Source organism: Xiphophorus maculatus, chromosome 2 (genome assembly GCF_002775205.1).
Source record: "Xiphophorus maculatus strain JP 163 A chromosome 2, X_maculatus-5.0-male, whole genome shotgun sequence".
NCBI classification, from domain to species: domain Eukaryota; kingdom Metazoa; phylum Chordata; class Actinopteri; order Cyprinodontiformes; family Poeciliidae; genus Xiphophorus; species Xiphophorus maculatus.
The window spans coordinates 12,475,159-12,496,637 of NC_036444.1; the positions used below are offsets into that span (position 1 = coordinate 12,475,159).

The following is a 21,479-nucleotide window of genomic DNA, read 5'->3' on the forward strand; positions in this document are numbered from 1 at the left end:
ATTTCTGATGCAATCCTTTAGAAATGATCTAATAGTTCCTTCGTACACGGTCTCACAGAAGCAAATGCCAGGTTCTGTTTTCTTTATGTTCTTGCTTTGGCCATCATAGTCCGTAGAGACAGGAAATCAACAAGAGGAGAGGGGACCGTAGTGGAGCACTTTTGTTTATTGAGACGAAAGCCTCTGGTATGACAGGAATCACAAATAGTGCAAATCGTGCTGCTTATCTATTTTGTATGTGCATCAAGAAGCTGCTCAGTCTGCAAACTGTATCCTTCAGGAAAGCCGAGCTGGACTGAGATGACTGTCTAAAGTATGCCTCTCCCACTCTGTGGGGACTCATCAGTATGTTGTCACAACTGAGATTTACATTTTCCCTGTCTCATGGCAGAGGTTGTCAAAGTACCTATTTGTGGTACTTTTGACAATCTCTATGATACTCATTAACTTTGTGACTTGAAGCCCTTGCACTCTCATCAGTATGTGACTGTACAGTCTTTGTGGTTGAAGAAAAAAGTGAAGGCTAAAACTTCTTATTCCTTGTTTTCTATTATAAAGTTTCAGTTTTAGTTTGGAATTCTAATACTTGCTTCTTGAAAATGCTTGTACAAGATCTTGGGATAGCGATGAAGGCCAGGGGAATGTGGTGGGAGAGACATCTGAAGAGCAGATTTCTCATGGACTGAAATGCAGTTAGACTGAAGACTTTTGACCCAGACCCCCGAAACCCTCCTTCCTCTGGAAAGAATGTGGCCCAGGCTCTCCCCCTTCTTGCGTTTTCTCTCCCACGAGATGCTGGAAAAGCATTAGTTCTCTAACATGAAATGAAATACAGAAGCTATAATTTGAATAGCATGTTTGACCTGCGTCACATGCTTGCACTAGTGTGTGGCAAGATGATCTCTGTCATTTAAGAAACTAAGAAAAGTAATTAACCAGTTGATTTGCTCAAAAATCAGTACGTGTTGTTAAATAAATGGGCAGCAGGACCACAGAAGATATATAGCACTTTTATTTTCACAAGCAAGCCACTATTGAATAAAAATTACAATCATTCCATTCAGACTAATATGTGGAAGTGTAAACACTACTTCTTTAATGCATAAATAGTTACTTGGTAGTTCTTTCCGGGTATGTGCTGCAATTTTTAAACTGGTCATTTTTGGTTTGCTAGTCCTGTAATCTGTCGTTTGGGTAAGACATCGTTAGCTGGTTTATGATGACCAGGCTAAAGGACACACCTATATTCTTAAAAGGAATTAACTTTATCTTTCGTACACAGTGGTTCTCAATAGGTTGTTTTAAAGCTATTCTCACTAATTCCTTAATGCGCAGCAGATAGGTTTGAATATTTGCTTAGTGAGTTTGCATAGAGGAAGGCCTCTGTTGTCTTGCATTATGTACTTCTGTTTTGTGCTGTTTGAGCCTATTTACACCCCAAAGCCAAATCTACTGGCTACTTAAATTTATTAAGAGCAGAAAAAATTGAAGTCCAACGTGTTGCACAGCTCTTTTGGTTCAGTTAAAAAGATATATTTGGCATTTGTCTTAAGAGCAATTGGGGTGGAAAGTCAAGGTGTTTTTATACCCATTTAGAATATGGATTCACAGAATAAAATCTCCTTTTGCTTGTTTCAAGGATGCCTTTGATGGATTCACATTAACTCCATGGATGTGCTCATGTCTGTGATTGAAGTGTCATCAGGGATCTTGACTTCTCTTGGAATGATGTCACTGAGAAGGTCAGTTTCGTTCAGCTCGGAGTTTTTCAGGAGTTCGCTAACATTTTCCACGTTGATGTCACTCCCCAGCGTCTTCAGACTCTCTTCAGCCTCCACCCCTGTCGACTTCTCCAGAAAGCCTGAAGTGAGTTTTTCTGGCTCTGCTGTGGCACTGTGCTCACTTCCTGACATATTCAGTGACTCATCTGGATCCAGAGGGATGGTGGTTGGTGAGGAAATCACATCAGGGACACCAAAATCAATCAATGGTGGCGAAGAAAGAACTGGATCAGTTACAGACTCTTGGTCTTTGTGCTGCACTACATCCTCGTCTCTGATTCTCGTCGGCTCAGAGACAAGGTCAGTGTCTGCCTCTGACTGCAAAGCAGAGTCAGGTTCTGGAACATCCTCTCTGTTTGGAGCGATAGCAGCTTCAGCTTCCTCTGTAGCTTCAGGTTTTGCTGGTGCAAACGATTCTGGTTCCAGAGGATTGGTGTCTGAGACCACAGCTTCAAACTGCACTGGAGCTGGAGTTTCCTTTGTTAGTAGTTCAGACTCTGCATCTTCTGTTGGGGCCAAGGTAACAGGACTTTCTTCCTCTTTCCCCTCTGGTGCACATTCATCTTTTGGTGGTTCTTCTACCAACACATCTAGAGTCTCTGTCCTAACAGCCTCCTGTTTTATCGCAGAGTCTGCTGTTGGTTTAGGTGTCGATGATTCCACAGCAGGCTTCTGTTCGCTGGCTGCTGCAGCAGCAGCACTGCTGACAGGGGCTTCTCGCCTTCTGCTGAACTTGTTTCCCATGATGAACCTGTGCAATTTGTCAAAAATAAGAGTGAAATTGTTCGAAATAGTTATTATAGTGGAAATAAAAACTTTCTGATAGGCAGCTTTTACTGAGATTATCAACTGATGATTAAGGAAAGACTTAAAAATAATCTAATAGAAACATGGATGATAAAGTGATCAGGAATTAGTTAAGTAGAGAAGTTTTACTTGTTTCTTTTTACTTGGTTGAATATAGTCATTGTTAGTAAACAAAGCCTAATATATTATCTGAAAGTACTCACAATATGAATTCACAACCGCATGAGTACATTTGAGGCACAATTGGCAAATTCCTTCGGGTTAAACTTTTCCAAAATACTTTGAACTGCATTTTCCCCATTTGAACGATCAACCTCATGTTCCCCAAACTCTTTAATTTGGCTATTTAAGACACTGATAACTAAAAAAAAATCTAATATTTTTGTTTAACAAAAGTAGAACGGAGAACGGAATTTTTCAGGCGACCCCGCCTCCCGTTTTGATGGGGGGAAAAAATTAAATAAAATCATAGTTGTTATAAAACTGCCTAATTTGAACGTGCTGGTCAATTTACATACCACATAACGGTTCTCCACTAACCTTTAACAAACTCCTTGATGTTGCAGTTAAATTAAAGCTGATCAAAGTGCAGATGATCACTCAGCTCTCAGCAGAAGTCAGTCCGTGCGCCGGAGTGCCTGTTGGGAGCGCGCACCAGCGGGGCAGAACCCGAGCCGAGCCGTGCGCGTTCGCGGCGAGAGCGTGCGCGCTCAAACCTCAAGCCTCTCTCTGACTCTGCAGAAGAGCTTTGCTTGACTGACTTCGGCGTGAACCCTTTTCCGGTGAAAGTAAGAAAAACAACACACACTACAGCAAGACAATTTTGCTAAACATTTGATTATGCCTACAGATCAACAACAGTTTTATTTTATTTCAGGAAATTGGCCAGTTTTTGATTTAACTGTCATTTTTATTTTGTCCACGAAAAGAACAAATTTAGACGTTGACTCAGAATCTGTATAGCACTGCCAAGCGATTTAAAGTAAACGCAAACTATCTTTAACGCATATTAACGTACAACATTTTAAAGTGATTGTGGTATGAAGTAAAGGCGATTGTGTTGTGAAGTAAACATGATCAGCTGATCTACATATGACTTGTGTCTTATGAGAGAACTATCACTTTCATAAGCCATATTTGAGGAACAGACATGGTGCAGAAATTTTGGACTTCTTGGAAATAATACTCTACTATAATATGGAGGGTCATTAAGTAAATACATCGATGTACCATGAATAAATGTTGAATTTAATGTTTAAATGAATTATTTAACGTATCAAGTCATGAACATGCAAACCGATTCAGATAGTTAATTAAACGTGTATTTAATTATTTTATAGTTCTTATTCCTGCAGCATAACCATGAAATAATTCTATCTGTCAAACACACCCATCAAAATCGAGGAGCTCAGCTAAACTGTGGAACTGCAGTTAAACCTGGGTTTTGTGGTATATTTCTGCCAACTTTGCACCTCTTTGTTTATTATTCTTCCCAAAATAGCTCAAGTCGTATTGAATGAAGTGATTTCCATGTCTTTGAATAAATTCCAAATAGAATTTAGGCCTAGACTTTGTATCTCAACTTTATAAAACAGCAATCAGCATTTTCAGAGCGGTTCGTTGCTATGTGGATTTCTGATGTGTGTAGACTAAAAAATAATAATTTTTGCCTCCCCAGAACAGAGTGCCGTTTCCAACCTTTGAGGTCTTCAGAGGACGTGAGGTGATAAATTTACTTAGAGGTGACATTTGAAGGAAGTTATGTGTACTGGATTTTATTTAGAGGTTTTAGATTTGCAGATGATAAATCCATATGAAGACCAAAATTTCAAAATTTTGAAAGCCACGAACCAATTTCTTTTCGTGTCATGAAAATACACCACTTTGGGTTGACAAATCATTTACATTTCCATTAAAATACATCAAAGCATACAACATGACAATAAAAAGTTTAAGGAAAATAAGTCTCACACAAGGCACTGTGCAAACCTCACATTTTAGCTCCACACGTAATGACATAAGAAAATAGTCTTATTAATTATTACACTCTTTTCTTTCTATTTACAAGTGCAATGTATCTTGATTTTCAAATTTAGGTTACCATTTCAGGCTCGCCCATTTGGCATTTTATGAACTGCAGTGGTGTCCTGGTTAACTACTGCAACTTGCCACCTCTTTTTTGAAAAAAGAAACTGTGACAAAAATAAAAAATAAATAAATAAATCACCACCTTGAAAAAAATTACATTGGCAAAAAATGACTTAGTCAATTATTTTAGGAAGGTGATAATATTCTTCCTTATTGTTTTAAGTGCCTACTTTCATTTGATTTTTTTTTGTCAATATTTATATTAGGTTTACAGATCCAGAGTGCAGAGCCGTTCCACATGGCTGGTCTTTCAATAAGGAGTCCAGGATTAAACTCTATTGGGATTTCTGTGCTGCTCCTGGTCATCCTCTTTCAAGTCTTGCTGCTGCACTTTCCTGGTGTCTTCAATCAAATCTTTTGTGAAAACAGTCAACATGGTGAACTAATTTGTAGTCAAAGGCAATGGTCAGATTACTCTGGTCGGAAAATGTACGGTATTGAAACGATACTCGTTCTTTTTTTTTATGTTCCAATCGTGCTTGTGGCCTTTGCCGTGCTCTGCATGCTGTTAGCTGCTTATGCCAAAGACAGAACAACACTCCAGTGCGGCATGGTCTGCCAGGCAGCATCAGCCCTGCTCACTCTGGGAGGCATCATTATGTTTGTGGCATATTTTCACTCCTACTTGACACTTTGGTTTTATTTGTGTGTTGGTGTGGAGGTACAGTTGATTGTCACAACTGTACTTACAAGGGTTTTAGGACAGAAGCTGACTTCTGACTGGAAATAAATGGATTCAAGCTGCACCAGATTCCACAGGTTCACAAGGTTAAGCTTATTTTATTGGTGTTGTCTGTGTTCAAATCATATTGTTAATGTATATGCTTGAAATTACTTTAGTAGATCAAGTTTATTTTTACTGCTGTACCAATGAGATGTCTGGACAAACTCATTTGTAAGAGGATAAGAATGTAAGAATGAAAATGTGCCAAAAAAAAAAAAACAATCAAAGCCATTATCAGTGTTATACCTGCAAATGTTAAATGTCATAAACTGTGTTTATAAAAAAAAAACTCCTGAAGTATGTTGTCAGGCTCCAACTTTGTTTATAACGGTTAATTACAGTCATAACAACTATGCTGCACCACTTAAGTTAATAGCTACTGGTGTTACTGTTACGACATAATAATATTAAAGGTTTATGGGGAATGAATGTACTGTGAAAGATTGACATGTTGGCTTCATAAAAATAATCTCAAGAACTAGTGGGAAACAGTAAAAATTTGGTTTATTAGGATTGCTAATGGTTAGAAAAACAAATAAAATACAAATAATTATAAATGTGCATTTCTAATGGTTTATATTTGACTTAAACAGTCATATGTGACATGTTTTAGACTTTCACCTTTCAGTTCAGGATGTACATGAACAATGACAGTTCAGACCTGGCATGAAAATTCATTCTTAGTGATCAGATCACAGCTTTACATCCTACAAATTCAATGACATTATAGTTCACAGATCGACACATTTGAGATTTGTCCACTGCAGTGATGTCCATGTCATATTGGATGTTTATTCCCAAAACTAATATTAATAACTACATTTGGTGTCATGTCATAAATTAAGTAATTTAGCTGCGGTATAAAATACTTAAAATTTCCTAAAAACGCTTTTAAAAACACATTCAGTCAGGTGAAAAATATTTCTCGTACAAGCTGTAAAGCATCGTCTTCCTCTGCTGCCGTCGACAGTTGCTCACTTTCTTTCTCAGCTTGCAAATTGTTGTTGGGTTCACAATGACCTTGGGCAGATGCTGATCTCTCTCCTTCGGGTTCAGGATGCTGTGGGTTCCTGCAGTAGGGCACAGTTTCCACCTCTGTAATGTCCAAGTCTGTTTCTGAAACGTATGTCATTTCCAGGTCATCACAGCAGTCTGAGGACTCTTCCTCTAAAGGCGACGTCACTGGCTTTGATTTTATCTCCAAAGTGCCTGGGTCTACTTCCTTTCTGGAGGTGGGATTTGCTGTTCCTTCAACCTGTGTTTCAGAGGGAGGGAGGTACATGTCAAAGTGATATGCTGTCTTGTTTCTGAATAAACTATGCACACGCACGAAGAAAGCATGAGTCATCAGACCGGGTTGCTTTCTTCCCTTGTTCTGTGATCCAGTTCAGATGGTCACGTCTTCAAGGCCTATGTGCATCAGTGAATCTTGGCCACCCATGACCCTATTGCTTGTTCATAATTGTACTTCACTTGGTCCGCTATTTAACAGACAATGACTGGAAACATGTCACCAAAGCTATAATTTTTGAGATGCTTCATCAATTTGGCCCTTGTTAAACTCATGTCAGTCGTTGACCATTTTTCCTGCCCAACTTTGAAGACATAATGTTAACTTGATTTCTAATATTTCCCAGCTATTAACAGAGATTATCAGTGTTATTCACATAACCTGCCAGAGTCTATAATGTTGTACTGATTGGCTTGCATATTCCAACAGACATTTTGTTACCTTTCTAAAATAATGTCCTAAATCGCCAAAGTAATCTTGGCACAAAAAAGAAAAAAAATCACCATCTCTTTCTTTCCAAAATTACATTTGGAAAACATGAATTAGGCCACTATATTAAGCTATGTGCAACTTCATCTTCACATTTACACAGCTCACAACCTAACCCCAAATATTAATAAACTAAGAAATTATCTCAAAGTTCTCCTCACAAAAATGAGGAGAACTCACCAAATAATATTTTGGTTTTGTTTAAATGTTATTGTTGTATTGTTTATATTTTTCCTTTCTAAATATATCTGTTTTAATATTTTTATAAATCAACAGTAATGTCCTTTTGTAGGTGATAGACCCGTTTTAACAAATTTGGGCATCAAAAATAGAAGTTAAGAAAAGGAAAGAAAATCATGCACAACAGAGCCACCTTCTGGCGAAGCGGGAACGATGCGTCCTCGTAGGAACTCTGGGTGAGAAATGAAACAGCAGCTTCTACCAGCTCCGCTTCGTTCATACAGTAAAACGTAGCTCTGGGGACAAACCAGTGCGTAGCTGTTAGTTGGACAAGCGACAATTAACCACAACTGAATCCTAAAACTGGCAAACTATTGTTTTCCTGTTCGCTACCTTGGAGCTCTTCTTTTTCTCTGACTCTTCAATGGCGTCTTTTCTTTCACTTTAACCTCTTTCTTTGCCATCCATGAAGGGAGCGCCCGCTGTCTTTCCGCCATGTTTGTCGCTATACAGGGCACAGCCTCTTTCCAGTTTCAGAATTTACATTCAAGATTGGTCAGACCACCTTTATACTGTATTTCTGCCTCTGAAAGAATCAAATAACGTGTTCTGTTGTTAAATAATGAGACAAATAGTCTCTCTAGCGCCACTCACAGTTGGATTCCGTGCATAGCAACTTGTTACCGCCGCCTTGCGATCAGCAACACTCAAAACACCACGAACCTGGCTGAGACAAAACTCTTTCTTTAGATTGTATTATAGTTCTTTGCTCTTTGAGCAAAAAAATAAATAAATAGATAAATAAATAAATAAAAATAAATGTAAAATGTATTAAACTTTTAATTTAATAAAGACATTTTATCAATTTGGGGTTTTTATTATTAAATTGACAATATACAAGGTTTCTGCAAGATCTTAAAATACCTCATTTATTTATTTTACATTAAAAACCAAAGTGCTGCAGACTTAATCTCCAAGTCTCCAGCAGTTCTGTATCAGATTTTCACTTTCTGTCACTCTGCACACAGGGCTGCCATCTTGTACTTGGCCCTTTTAATTATCTCTCTTAAGCTCCGACGCCAAGTGCTTAGACCTTGATTGCAAAGAGCAGCTTTGCATATTTGACTAAATTAAAAAACGGAAAAAGAAGGGTGAGAAAAGAAAAAAAAGAAATCACAAGTCAGCCAGCGTGTTACACGCAACAATGCAATTTCCCCTTTCGAGTCTAGTGCTTTTTAGGAACAACAAATAATCGGTGGCTTTAACTGGTAAATACAACTGGAACAAAAATCCTCCGAATCTCTCACGACATCTGTGTTATTATTTACAGCAGATAGCTCTTACCAACTGAACCACAGATCACGGATGACTATTTACCAGAGTAGATATGCTAGACATGTGCAAAGCTGCATTCAGTTGATAAACAAAAAGCAAACAAACACCTTCTATTAAAACAATAAAAATAAAACATCAAATCTAATACTGAAAAGATTGACACTAATGTATCATATATTTCACTGCTCGGTTAAGCACAAAGCAAAATAAATATTAATACATTAAAAAAAAATCCATCTGTGCAGAACTGAGTTTAGCATGGGACTCATCCTCCCCCAGGCTTCCTGCCACATCCAAAGATCAGGCTGTAAGAAGATTTCTGTGCACTAATGGCATAAATCTTGTCGCTGCTTTTCTTGCATGCTGAATTTCAGCTCAAACATGACCAAAAAGTCTTAAAGTTACTTATATAAGAGCATCAGTATGACGGTTTTCTTTATTACACATCTTATGTTACTGTCACAATGTTTAAGAACTGGAATGCAACTCAAAAAGTTAAACATGTAACTATGTAAACATTTATATGTTAATATGTTTGTTTGTTTTTTGACCGGAAATTATAAGTTTATTAGCAGAGTTCAGGCAAACATTTTACCTTCTCCATTCTGAATCTAATCTGGGCTTCTGATACCTTGATCTTAAAGTTATTGCAACAGACTTATCCCTTCTGTGAGTGAGTGTCATTATCATTGCCCATCTGTCTCAGAAAACTAGAAAATCGGAAAGCCACATTGCGATTGGCCATATGGTGCAGAAGAGCACCGGCTTAGAAAGAGTTTGATTCATTTAAGGTTTTCCAGCTGGCACAGATAAAAAAATCATTTTATCTGTGCCAGTATATATGTATAAAATCCAAAATCATAGTATTGGATGTTGGTGCTAGTATAAAGACAAAATATTACAAAGACAACAGGACAAATCACTTAACACCTACATAAGGAAAGGGAATTTTTTTTGTACCTATTTAGTTGTGAAAGTTGCGTCTTGAAGTAAACCTGTACATGTTTTAATGCAACTTTAAAAAAATATTCCATCCTTTGTCTTGTCTTTTTGTATATTTTCTCTTTTTCTGACCATTGGAAAATTCCTGTAGATTATCAGTTTCCCAAACATTTAGATTAGTTCAAAGTCACTTAAATCTCCTTTCTTCCTCATGAAAATGCTCAGTTTGAACTTCATCAAATATATTATATACCTGAAAGGATTTTGTTGCTGATTGGTTGAAATTGAACAAGTGTACCAAATAAAGTGGCCAATAAGTGTAGGATGTTTTTTCTAGGTAGAACAAATAGCTCGACCCCTGCAACTGGAATTGAGCATAGACAGATCCGAAAAAGAAACGTTGTCAATTTAAAGACACAAGCATGGGATTACAGATAAGTCAGGGGGCTGTAATCTCAAATATCTATGAAAAAGAAAACTTTATCCCACCAGTGATTTTACTTAAAAGTCCTTGTCAAAGCTTATACCACAAGGTTCTCTTTCTGATATTTGTCTAATGGGGTCAGTTTGTTGTATAACTTTTTCTAATCTGTTGTGTTGTGAGGAAAAAAAAAGTTCAAAATGAGTCCCTTGTGTAGCTTTACGACACATCTGTAAAAATCAGTGTGGTTGATAGATTGTATAAGATGGCTGGAGGGCTCGCATTTGTTTTATGAGGTCAGTTATTTCCTGTCTTGTTTAATCTATTGTCATACGGGCCGGAGATAAGAACAGAGTTTAGCAGCAGCTCGTCCTGCCTCATGATATGTCTGCATCTGTCTAAGAATCGGATATTTGTGTTAACTCTCTGGGCTCGACCTCCTGGTACAGCGCAGCTCTGAACTCTAAGCTGGGTATTATGCTAAGAATCATCAATGGTGATGAGTAAATTTCAAGTGTAAGTTCATGTGGATAATGCGTTTTTAGCAAACAACTTTGAAGGTCCTCCAAGAAATATAAAAGTAAAATGAAAATTACACCTTGACTGTACAAATAAACAACTTGCTTATTTGCAGCTATGCTGTTGCTTTATGCATTTAAACACTGCCCAGATTGCATACATAAGAGTTATTAGTTTTGACATAATCTACACAGTAACATCTGATGCTCAGAGACAATAAAATCTCAAGGATTAAGACATGTGAGAAGAAAGAGCAGAAAAAGGGGATGTTGGAAGGCACTTCACCATGTGGAAGACGGGAACTCTTGCCAAAGTAGCTGAAACTGACCAAAAACAAAAGGTAAAATGCACAGAGATAAACTGCTAGTCCCATAGAAGTCACATTACATTACTTAATTTTCTTTGGAACCTACTAAGTAGTGCTTGTATTCTCTCAGTTTGAACAATCTGTTGGCATGGCGAGACTGTCAAGCAACAGCTGTACTGATTCCAAGAAAGTTTTCTTGTCCCACTTCATTATACTGTCACACATGACTCAGCACAGCTTGTAATTCTCCTGTTGAGAATGGCTGATCTGACCCTCTGGGCTGGGGGTCAGTCAGAAGTTGGAGGATGCATTAGATAGTTAAGACAAAACCCCCAAATCAGTTTAATTTGATCTAAACGTGACAATTCAGGATCTTCTTTGGCACAAGTTGGGTTGATATCCATCACTTGTACTTACAGTTTCAACTGATGATACTAAAGTTTTCCAGAAAAGTCCTCAAAAGACTTTTCCAACTTGTGTAAATCTATCAGTCTCCTTACATATTCATTGTGTTTGACAAAACTGACTCAAATAGATCATTTCAAAGCTCCAAATTAAAGTTTCTTAGAAACCAGTGCTTTTGTTTGCTTTTAATTTTAAAACAGGGTGAAAATGCCTTTCCTTCCTGAAAATGACTCAACTAAATACTTCCAAAAGGGAATTCCCAGCTTAAATAACTAACCCAAAGCAGGACATGGCTGTGTTATCAAATAACTTATAACGCTGCTATGATGAGGCACATGCGCAATCATCATTTCCCTCATCCAGCGCCAACTGAGCTCAGACTTAAAACCTCCTGCATCTGCAGAGGGATCATCAGTTTATAGGAGAGCAGGAAGCTGAGCTTTGTGGGAGCTGTCTGTTTACCCTGGAAACCTGTTATGTCAGGAAATGCCGATTATGAATCCAGACTTTTTCCAATGTTTTTTTCCCCCAAGGCTCTCACTCTGCAGAAAATGTGGAAACCGGATCTTGAAAATCAGTAATGTCACCATGCGCTAATCCGAAACCCAGACTTAAAAGAGGATGTGTGGGACACGCAGTTGGTAGAGTTTGAAAATAAAGTCCAGCTAAAATATGCATGCAGGTGAGTGAGATCAATCTGTTTTCTTTGATATGCTTTCTTGCTCTAGCGATTGAGGTGGATTACAGAGTGGCAGGGGCTTCTATAATCTGACAGCTTTCGTTTTAGACATATATTATGTCGTTCACAAACCTATATCTGTCATTTGCAGTTTAAATCCAGTGGTCACAGGGCATCTAGTTTAAGCTTCTTAGATTCATTTATTTAACGTTTGCATGTTCTGGTCTAAAAGTGGTTTAACGCTGCTTGTTTGCTTTAAAAAGAGAAAGAATTTATTTTTTAAATCAAGTGTTAATTGATTTTTTCTTATTTTAACTGAGTTAAAACTGTGAATTTTGCCTTCCATTTACAGTATGATCAAGTGTAAAGATATTGTAATGAAAGTTGCAATATTTTCCTAATTTTATTATTACTGTATTTACAGTTATTATGTTTTTATTTATGTTTTTAATTGCATTTGTGCTCATTTAAGTGGTGCAGCACATGGCAGCATTGAAGTGAATATTAAGAAACAAGAAAACTGATTTAAAAAAATATGCATAATCATGCACCATCTTAATGTTGTCAGTAAAAGGAGGTTCAAAGCTTGTAGAAAATATTTTTGAATTGTTTACACATTAAACGTAAAATAAGATCAGATGACTTTGGTTAAGATGTTCAAAGGGCTTTTCACTAACTTTTGGTCAGCAGGAAACTTACTTGTTAAAGTAAGTTTATTATAAAGTGCAGTGTATGAATTATGTCACGTGATTTCTCTGTTTACTATGCGACACCCCTGCACTAAATCAAAGGTGGCAGATTGTCAACGGTTCTGCCCTTCATTTAAGCTCTAAAGCAAACCAAAGGAAAAAAACCCACACAAAAGGATGTGATGTTGGCAAACGATTGAGCTGAGAAAGCAAACAGATGGTAAAAGCATCAAGGTCTTACGCGCCATGCGGGATTTTGAACTCCTTACCTCTGACCTCTTATATACATCAAGAGATTCTGCTAGCTGCACCAAGACATCAACCAGAGGAAAGCAAATCCTGCTAAGCTCTCTCTATCTTTCTCTTATTCCTTGATTGTTCCCCTCCTCACTGTGGCATCGTGCACCGATGGCTTCTCGTACAGTCTGGATATTCCTCCTATTCACCAAAGAGGGATTTTCTCTTGCACAGAAGATTAAAGGTCATTTTTGTCTTCTCATTGACTCTTATCCTCTTTAATAGGACTGCACAAGTGTGTACACATTCCAAACAGACTGAAGAAGTTTATGCCATTTGTAGATGGAGGTGCAGGACCTAAAGGAAGCAGACCCCCTGAGCAGTCGAGGAACAACCGTCACTGTGGGACCTGGGTTCGGAAATCAGATGGTGGAAGCTTCAGCTCCCCAAACTACCCAAATACATACCCTCCAAACAAGGAGTGCCTTTATGTACTGGAAGGTAATAACTCTTAATTAGTTATCGACTGTTAAAATGACAAGTTTTATAATGTAAAAACAAGACTGTCATAAAAATTCAAAACTTTATACTCTTTATTTATTTTGCATTTTGCAGAGTTGAGAAAGAATTAGAAAATATCTTAATGTGTAAATGTATCAGTCAGGAGGAGAGTAAAAACACATCAACACATTTTATATTTATAACTCAGTAAAAGAAATACCACGAGAAAATGTGGTACATCAGAGTCATTACAAAGCTGTACATTTCTACGAAACCCATGAAAACACATAAAAAAGAAACCTGCCAACAATAACACTGAAGAAGATGCGTAAATTTATAGCAGTTTAAGTTGTATTTACACACAGCAGCAATTTGCTGGATTCTCCACATGTGGGAAGAGAAATGAGGTTAAAAAACAAAGGAAAAGACTCAGTATGTGTTAAAAGCTTTTCAGGTCTTGTGGCAGAATTTGTCGTAGTCTGATGAAGCCACCACTTCTGTGGTTTTACAAGAAGTGTTTCTTTTGACACATCGCCACCAAGTATTTAAAAAGTATCTAAAAGAACATCATTCTCACAATAATGGCAGTAGGAGTGACATGCTGGGGATTACGTTTCAGATGAAATTGAGTTATTTTTGTCAGGAAGGATGATATAATGAAACACTTTAAGGCCAGTTAGCCTTAACCCAAGAGATTCCAATATTTCCCTAAAAACTGAAGATACAGTGAGCTTTTGTTTTTAATCAACATAATAGTGAATCCACACATTCAATCATTGTCTGGCCAATCAGAGTACAGAACTAAATCTGAGGGAAATCTGAAATCTTGATTTGCATTTTTAGAGAAATTGTACAGGATACATGTCACATCAAGTGGAAGAAGTTTAGAAATTATTTTATTTTGGCCTCAGTTGTATTATGTAGCAAAACCGTACAATTTAACCAGGGTGTGTACAATTTTTAGATCCATTGTTGATTTTTATTTAAGTGTATTCTGGACATGTTTTTATAGATTAATGAGCATGAACTTAATTTGCTGATGTCATAGTCTTTCACTTCACCTGTTTACATTCCTTTGTATATATAATTTAAATTTGATCTATTCCGGCAAGAAAGGCAATTTACTGGAACCAAGTTAGTTTACATCCAGTTTTGATTGTTCTTTCAATTTGCTGTTTTATTAATAATGCTAAATCCCGGATTGTGGTTTGATGCAGAATAAATAACACACTGCTCATGTTTCTGCAGCCCTGCCCCGTCAGAGGATAGAGTTGCAGTTCAGCAAAATCTTCCAAATCGAAGCGTCTTTTGAGTGTCGGTTCGACCACATCGAGGTGAGGGATGGTCCCTTCAGCTTCTCAACACTCATCAATCGTTACTGCGGCACAGCCAATCCCGGCCGGATCCTCTCCAGCGGGCGCTTCATGTGGATCCGGTTCTACAGTGATGATGAGCTTGAGGGGAAAGGATTCCAGGTCCAGTATACGTTTACTGCAGGTGAATGAAATGCATAAAGTCGGTATGGTTATGTCTTACAGAAACTTCATTTTTATTTACTTATTTTTTATACATAAAAAAATACTCTGGTTTTGTAATTTTCTGCAAAGATCCTGAATTTCATCTCCATGTAGGAGGACTTTTAAACCCCATCCCAGGTAGGTCAGCCACAAGTCATATCTCCTTATATCAGGCTGTCAGTCAATGTCCTGAAAAAGTTAGATTACAATCTGCTTATCTCTTTTTATGCTCCTTGATTATGTTTTGTGTCTGCTGTGGTTCAGATTGTCAGTATGAGCTAACTGGGTTTGACGGCGTGATCCGCTCCCACCAGGTTGAGGAGGAGAACAAAGTGAAGCTGGACCAGGCAGTGGACTGCATCTGGACCATACAAGCCCCAATGAAGAGCAGGGTATGGCATGTGGCATGTTTAGTTTATGCATACATCAATTACCTCATAAATAAGCGCTTCTTCTAAACATGTAGATATAAGGAATAGGCTGTATGTATAAACTCATGTGCGAGATAAAGAAATGGGATTTATCTACAGAATAATGAGTCTCCAGACATTGCGTATTTTATTCCAGCATTTTCTGTTGCTAAATTAACAAGATTTACAGGATTGTGACACCATATTAGCTTAAAAAGTAGCAATTCCACAGATTTTTCTCTTTTTAAAATTTCTTTCAGATTTACCTGAAATTCTTGGAATATCAGATGGAAAACTCTAATGAATGTAAGAAGAATTTTGTGGCTGTTTATGATGGCAGTAGTGCCATTGAGGACCTCAAGGTAATACCCCGTCTAACATTTTAGCATATTTTAAACAGAGATGCACCCATCGATTGGCCAGAGAGTGGAATCAGCTTTTTTTATTATTATTTTGATTGACTCTAATCACTGGCTAGTTTAATGCTGGAAAATCTATATTTTTTTAAATTCATTAAGTACATCAAAACTGGGTACTCCTACCACTCTCAATGTTTAAGCTCATCAATCTGCACACTATGTATTTTGATGAAAGTGCTGGGGGTTTCTTGCAGGCCAAGTTTTGTAGTACAGTTGCTAATGACCTCATGCTGGAGACTGGTTTCGGAGTGGTGAGGATGTGGGCGGATGAGACAAGCCGTCTAAGCCGCTTCAAGATCCTGTTCACAGTTTTCTCTGACCGTGAGTTCCTCCTTCACATTAATATTTGCCTCTCTTTGCATTTTTCCCCATTCAGTTTAAGGAGCAGTTTGATGCATTCAGACATGTGAATATTAGATCTGTAACAATGGACTCATGTGGTTACATTAAATCACTGCATCTTAGAGTGAAGATAAGTTTAATATTACTAAAACTACACACCATCTGGTCTTTAGTTTACACCTTAAGAAGCAGTTACATATAATCATGTCTGAAATTAGTACATCCCACAGCAGTCTGTTTTACTAATATATTTGGACATATATAGATATTTAGAAGGCGATTTCAGTAATGTAAACTTTTAAAAACGAAAAAATCTATTTTTATAAAAAAACAAATTATAAATAAAACCTAAAAATTATATACAGGTATTTCAGTTAACCAATATTTTAAATAAAATCATATTTGAACCCCAAACCAGCTGTGGAGCAAAGACCTGGAAGTGTCATGGTTTGGGGATGCTTTACTGCCCCATAACCAGACCAACTCTCCCTCATATAACCCACCATTAAATCTGCCCGAGGTTGCTTGAGAAAAATATAAGACCGGATGTAAAAATATTGAAGCTGAAGTAGAACTGAACCCTTACACATGACAGTGACCTGAAATATCCCAGTTAAAATATAAAATGGGCTGCACATGCAAAAAGCACACTTTTAAACATCTCCCTGCTGAAAGTGAGAATCAAAACATCGTTGTTAATTTTTCCTTACAATATATATTAAAAAAGTAGTTTATTTACTGAGTAAAACATGGTCAAGTTTATGTGTTTACCTGTAATCATATCACTTTTTAAGTGATAAAGAAAAGCAATTAAACAGCTGTCTGAGCATTTCTTTTGAAAGTACTGAATATTAAGTGGGGTGTCCAAAGTTTTCTACATGACAGATGTTCTTTACAAGTACACCCCAACCTGAATAAACTGTTTATAACTGGCTTGTCTGCATACGTCCCATTCAACACCACTGTGTCTGTGTTTTAGCTCCCTGTATTGGCGGTGCGTTCTTTTGCCACAGCAACATGTGCATCAACAACTCTCTGGTGTGCAACGGTGTACAAAACTGTGTCTTCCCCTGGGATGAAAACAACTGCCTAGGTACCGCGGTTCTGCCAAAACACTGCCAGAAACATTGCTTGTGCTGTTTGACAGATACTGGTGTCATGTCATGCCTGTACTTCTCTGCCGTGCCAACATCAAGATGCTAGAGTTGTGTGAAAAATTGTACACTGAATCCACAGAACAACAAATAGTAGGAATTCTTTTGAAAATTCCTCTCTGTGGGAATCTCAGAAGCTTATCATCTTGGCCTGTTTACATCTAAAAACAACAAAAATGTTCTGGGTCATTCGGTCAGGGTAAAGAAAAAGCGGACCCTCTGTCAGTTCTGGGGTTTTAACATTCAAAGTTTGAGAGCTTTCAGTCTAACTTTATATGTACTAAACCACTCAGAGAAGATTCCAGAGTTACAATATTTATCAAAATAAAAAAACATATGACTGAAAAAGTATGTGAAAAACTAAGCATGCAAAATATGTAAAACCCTAGAATTTCAATTTTCTTTTTACCATGACTTTAAGCAGAGAACTCCTATTGAGGTGAGATTTACTGCAGATTTCTGCATTTTTATTCAACTAAGGTTGATACTAGCTAGGAGGCTGGTATAATCTGTTCTGTGGTAACAAGTTAATGACTGCAGTAGAACCTCTGATATTTTCTTCTTGACTTTACATATTCCTTCATGTCTACATTTCAGAGAAAAAGAGCAAAGTTCCTTTCCTTCAAATCACAAAGACTCAGGGAACAATCATCTGCATTTCCACCGGGGTAGTGATGTTACTCCTCATTTTCTCCATAATGGTGCAAGTCAAACAACCACGTAAAAAGGTAATCAAAACCTTCTGTCTTTCATAGAGCCTTTCAAATCACGGCATAATAAAATAATCTAGGTTGTAAATCAATTCTAATCTAACTTCAAAACTCATCTTGTCTTGTCATCATTTGCAAAATAAAAATGCACAACAAGACAGCTGTGTGTTATAAACAAAGTATTGTTGTACAGACAGCAAAATGGAAAAGATGGATGTTTGAAAGGTGTTTCTGCCTCTGATTTCCAAACAATGATCAGAGAAAGAAAATGCTTCTTCAAGTTTATGCCATCAAAGGAGTACTGTTGGATCCAGGAGTGTGCTTATTTTTTCTCACACATACACATCTTTTCCTTTTGATTTGTTTCTTTCATAAGTAATGACATTGTAGAATTTGTTGTGTTTTTGAAGCTTGATGTTTGATTTAAACAGTTTTACAGACTTGATTATTACAATTATGTCCTGACACTTAAAGACCTAGAACTGAAAGAAGGTGTACTTTCTTTCAACCACAACTGTATGAAAATGTATGAACTGTTTTTGATCATATTTTCAAGGTAGTGATACGTAAGAAAAAACTGTTCCAACATCCTCACCTCCAGAAGATGTTTGACCCCCAGCACTACGAGCTGTTTTCTATCAGAGACAAGGTTAACTTCATAACTTTCATCACTTACCAACATACCTATAATTTTCTTTATGTGCATATTAAAATGATATGCTTCATTTTTTTATTGTTTTTTTAGGAGATGTCTGGAGACTTGAGGAATCTTTCAGAAGAACTTCTGTCCCTGCAGGCTCTGAGGAGATCTTCATCAGGCTCTCGTTGTGTTCACGAACATCACTGCGGTTCGCAGGGATCTATCAATTCCATCAAACCCAGCCACAGTTCAAATGTCTTGAGGAAGACGTCCTTGGAGCTCGCCCCGTTCAGAAGGGACACCCAGACCGCTGCGCCTCCTTTCAGGGGCATAAACAACAGCTCGCGGAAGAAGAGCTGGCCCAGTTTAAAACAGAGTCAAATGCAGAGCCACCCTGCTATCAGGGATCGGGTGCTGTGGCAGCAGGACAGAGTTATGGAAGAAGATGATGAGGAAGAGGAGGAGGAGGGGAGGTATGATCTGTATGTCAGAAGAGCAGGAAGCCGAAGGGGAAAATATGACATGACTCAACAAAGATCTCATTCCATGGACTTTTAACATGAGAAACAAAGGTCAGAGCATTACAAATTACGGGGATTCAGAGACAATTTTGTGCTGATGTGAATAAAACATGAAGATAAAAGCAGATACAGCTTGTTTGCCATTGTACTTGTCTTATTTCATTAAGGTTACGGCACAGTGTTTGGGTAAAGGGCATGTTAAAGTGAAACTTACAGACTAAGGGACTGCCGAATCTTTCTGGAAGCGGAAACAGTCAGTGACTGTTTGTGGTGTGTTGTGTCTTTCTGCCCAGCCAGAGGTCAACCACAAAGGGTCACCTTTGAAAAATATTTTTTGTATTTGTAATTTGCATGCTTAATCATGGAAATGGTGCGCCCATATAATATGGATTGAATAACCTCTGTCAGAATATATTGCTGTTTGGTGGCTTCCTAATTTGATTTTGAATCAAAGCACTATTTGTGTTGTTTTTTAAGATTTTTTTGCATTTAATTTAACTTTCCACATTTTCTTAAAGTTTAGACTTGTTAGACTGGAATATTAAAACTGAACAGGTTTTAGGATTTATAAAACCTTTATGTGAAAACACTAAACAGAGCATTTTCAATGGTTTTATGGGATTAGAATATTTTTAAAGTGACTCAAGCATAAAAAGTACAGGATATAGATCTGTGAAGCCTAGATTGGATTATTCTAAAGTGATTATAGATGCTTTTGTATAGACCTTATGACTTGTAAAACCCATGTGTGAAAAATTGAAGATTCTTAGTTTTCACACATTGAGATGCTTTCTATTTCTCTTTTTTGACAAGTGTGTTTAGGATGCTGAAATGCTTCAACATAAAGTGTAATTTTAATGGACAAATATCTCACAGTTTTTATTTGAGCCATCAACATAAATTATCCAAAAGTGGGTCTTCCCAGTAGTGACACATTTGGTTTCTTGTAACAAGTGTGTTTACAGGTATGATAACAGGAATTTACCCCACAAAAGTATTTGATCTAGTGTGTTAAATATCCCACTGGCATACAAACCTTTTTCAAAACACTATAAACTTGTGTTAAATATTTCTTATTTCACGACTGACAGTTTGAATTTATGCCTTTCCACACGTGAGAAAAGATTCCTTAACAATTCAGCAGGAATAATCAAAATGAAACCAAAATCCAGAAATTACCTTGAGTTAGACTTTGTATCGTTGCTTTGGTCAGTTTTGAACATGAAAAAATAGAACATTTTTATTGTTCTTTATTGACGATATGACCATTCTAGGATTGTTTTCATCTGGTATTTATTGCATTGGCAGCCACAACATTTATAAAGCTTGTGAAGTTTTTAGTTGTGACATTTCAAATTTGTCCAACTCAGTTGCTATCTTTAGCAAATTCACTTGGTGGAAAATTACAGCAACAGCAGTCATGTAGATAAACTATCAGGGCTTTTTAGTGCCATTATGTCTGCTCTTTATTATATAGGGTTTTGACCTTTGGTCTGTTGTACCCAAGAATTACTAGTGTGTCAGAGATGTTTACCAACATTAATTTTACAAATGAAAATGTTATTTTTTTAAAAAAAAAACTCTACGGAGTTATCAACAGTAAGAAGATGATCTATCGGACACTTTGGAACTCTTTGTCTGTATTCAAGTGCCCATGAATAGGCATCGAATAAGTGGAACGTTATATAATAGACAGCATAGTTGAAAGCAAAACTAGTTCATCACGTACACCCACTGCAACTGTATGACCTTTTACAGCAGGAAAATGACTCAACAATTTTTTCTGAGATAAGGTCAGCTTTGTACTTGATGAAAAGTAGGTCAACCTTTTCTCAGCAAATTTACTGCTCAAGAATTGCTTATGGTGTTTATTTAATCTGAAAAACAAAAGAAAATTGTGATTTTGCCGTTGCCCTCGGTAACTTCTCATACCATGGAGGGATATCTTTGAAGATATTATCAGTAAACATACACTAGTTGAAGTACTTTTCAGACGTTTCAGCTGATCATGTAGAAGATTTTGTTATTCTTTTTCCTTGAGGCAAACAATGTCTTTGACATAAATAAGAAGCCAGTCTTTAATTGAAATATGAGTTTGGCTGACACTAATAAAAGTTTTAATCTTCATAAATCTTCATATGAGGTCTACTGATAATATTCTTTAATACTCAGTTGTGTTATTTTAGACAAAAGTGCTCAAAAAGACTGTTTGCAATGTAGAGGAGAGAAGCAAAGCCACAACCTTTTCTGAAAGTTGGTCATCTGCTTAAAACACTGTTTTATTTCAGTGTAGCTGGTGAATGTTTAGGAA

The 21,479-nt window shown here is 37.1% G+C and overlaps 2 protein-coding genes across 5 annotated transcripts; one reads left to right on the forward strand and one right to left on the reverse strand.

Moving 5' to 3' along the window:
- Positions 1 to 994: 994 nt before the first annotated feature.
- On the reverse strand, positions 995 to 8,078 carry LOC111605872 (proteoglycan 4-like). Of its 2 annotated transcripts, XM_023325310.1 has the most exons (4): positions 7,814 to 8,078; positions 7,614 to 7,716; positions 3,129 to 6,715; positions 995 to 2,532 (listed from the first exon to the last, which is right to left on the reverse strand). In XM_023325310.1, the coding sequence occupies exons 1-3, from the start codon at positions 7,915 to 7,917 to the stop codon at positions 6,368 to 6,370; spliced, it is 555 nt and encodes a 184-aa protein (XP_023181078.1). In that variant the 5' UTR covers positions 7,918 to 8,078; the 3' UTR covers positions 995 to 2,532; positions 3,129 to 6,367. The 2 variants fall into 2 exon arrangements, with proteins under 2 accessions (XP_023181078.1, XP_023181069.1); XM_023325301.1 differs by lacking the exons at positions 7,614 to 7,716; positions 7,814 to 8,078 and having other exon boundaries at positions 3,129 to 3,234.
- A 1,791-nt stretch (positions 8,079 to 9,869) lies between these two features.
- Positions 9,870 to 20,030, forward strand: LOC102228814 (neuropilin and tolloid-like protein 2). Of its 3 annotated transcripts, XM_023344372.1 has the most exons (12): positions 9,870 to 12,031; positions 13,142 to 13,198; positions 13,297 to 13,455; positions 14,704 to 14,952; positions 15,063 to 15,110; positions 15,237 to 15,364; positions 15,643 to 15,744; positions 15,996 to 16,122; positions 17,123 to 17,236; positions 17,895 to 18,025; positions 18,564 to 18,656; positions 18,753 to 20,030. In XM_023344372.1, exons 1-12 carry the CDS (start codon positions 12,022 to 12,024, stop codon positions 19,203 to 19,205), a joined length of 1,671 nt encoding a protein of 556 aa, XP_023200140.1. In that variant the 5' UTR covers positions 9,870 to 12,021; the 3' UTR covers positions 19,206 to 20,030. The 3 variants fall into 3 exon arrangements, with proteins under 3 accessions (XP_023200140.1, XP_014325359.1, XP_023200148.1); XM_014469873.2 differs by lacking the exon at positions 9,870 to 12,031 and having other exon boundaries at positions 12,505 to 13,198; XM_023344380.1 differs by lacking the exon at positions 9,870 to 12,031 and having other exon boundaries at positions 12,505 to 13,198; positions 15,087 to 15,110.
- Positions 20,031 to 21,479: the final 1,449 nt, after the last annotated feature.

Coding starts and splice junctions, on each gene's coding strand:
- LOC111605872 (XM_023325301.1), bottom strand. CDS start 2,525: ATGGGAAACAAGTTCAGCAGAAGGCGAGAAGCCCCTGTCAGCAGTGCT.
- LOC102228814 (XM_014469873.2), top strand. CDS start 13,126: ATGGCTTCTCGTACAGTCTGGATATTCCTCCTATTCACCAAAGAGGGA. Junction 13,199..13,296: donor TCTTGCACAGAAGATTAAAG/GTCATTTTTGTC, acceptor TGCCATTTGTAG/ATGGAGGTGCAGGACCTAAA. Junction 15,745..15,995: donor GTGCCATTGAGGACCTCAAG/GTAATACCCCGT, acceptor GGTTTCTTGCAG/GCCAAGTTTTGTAGTACAGT.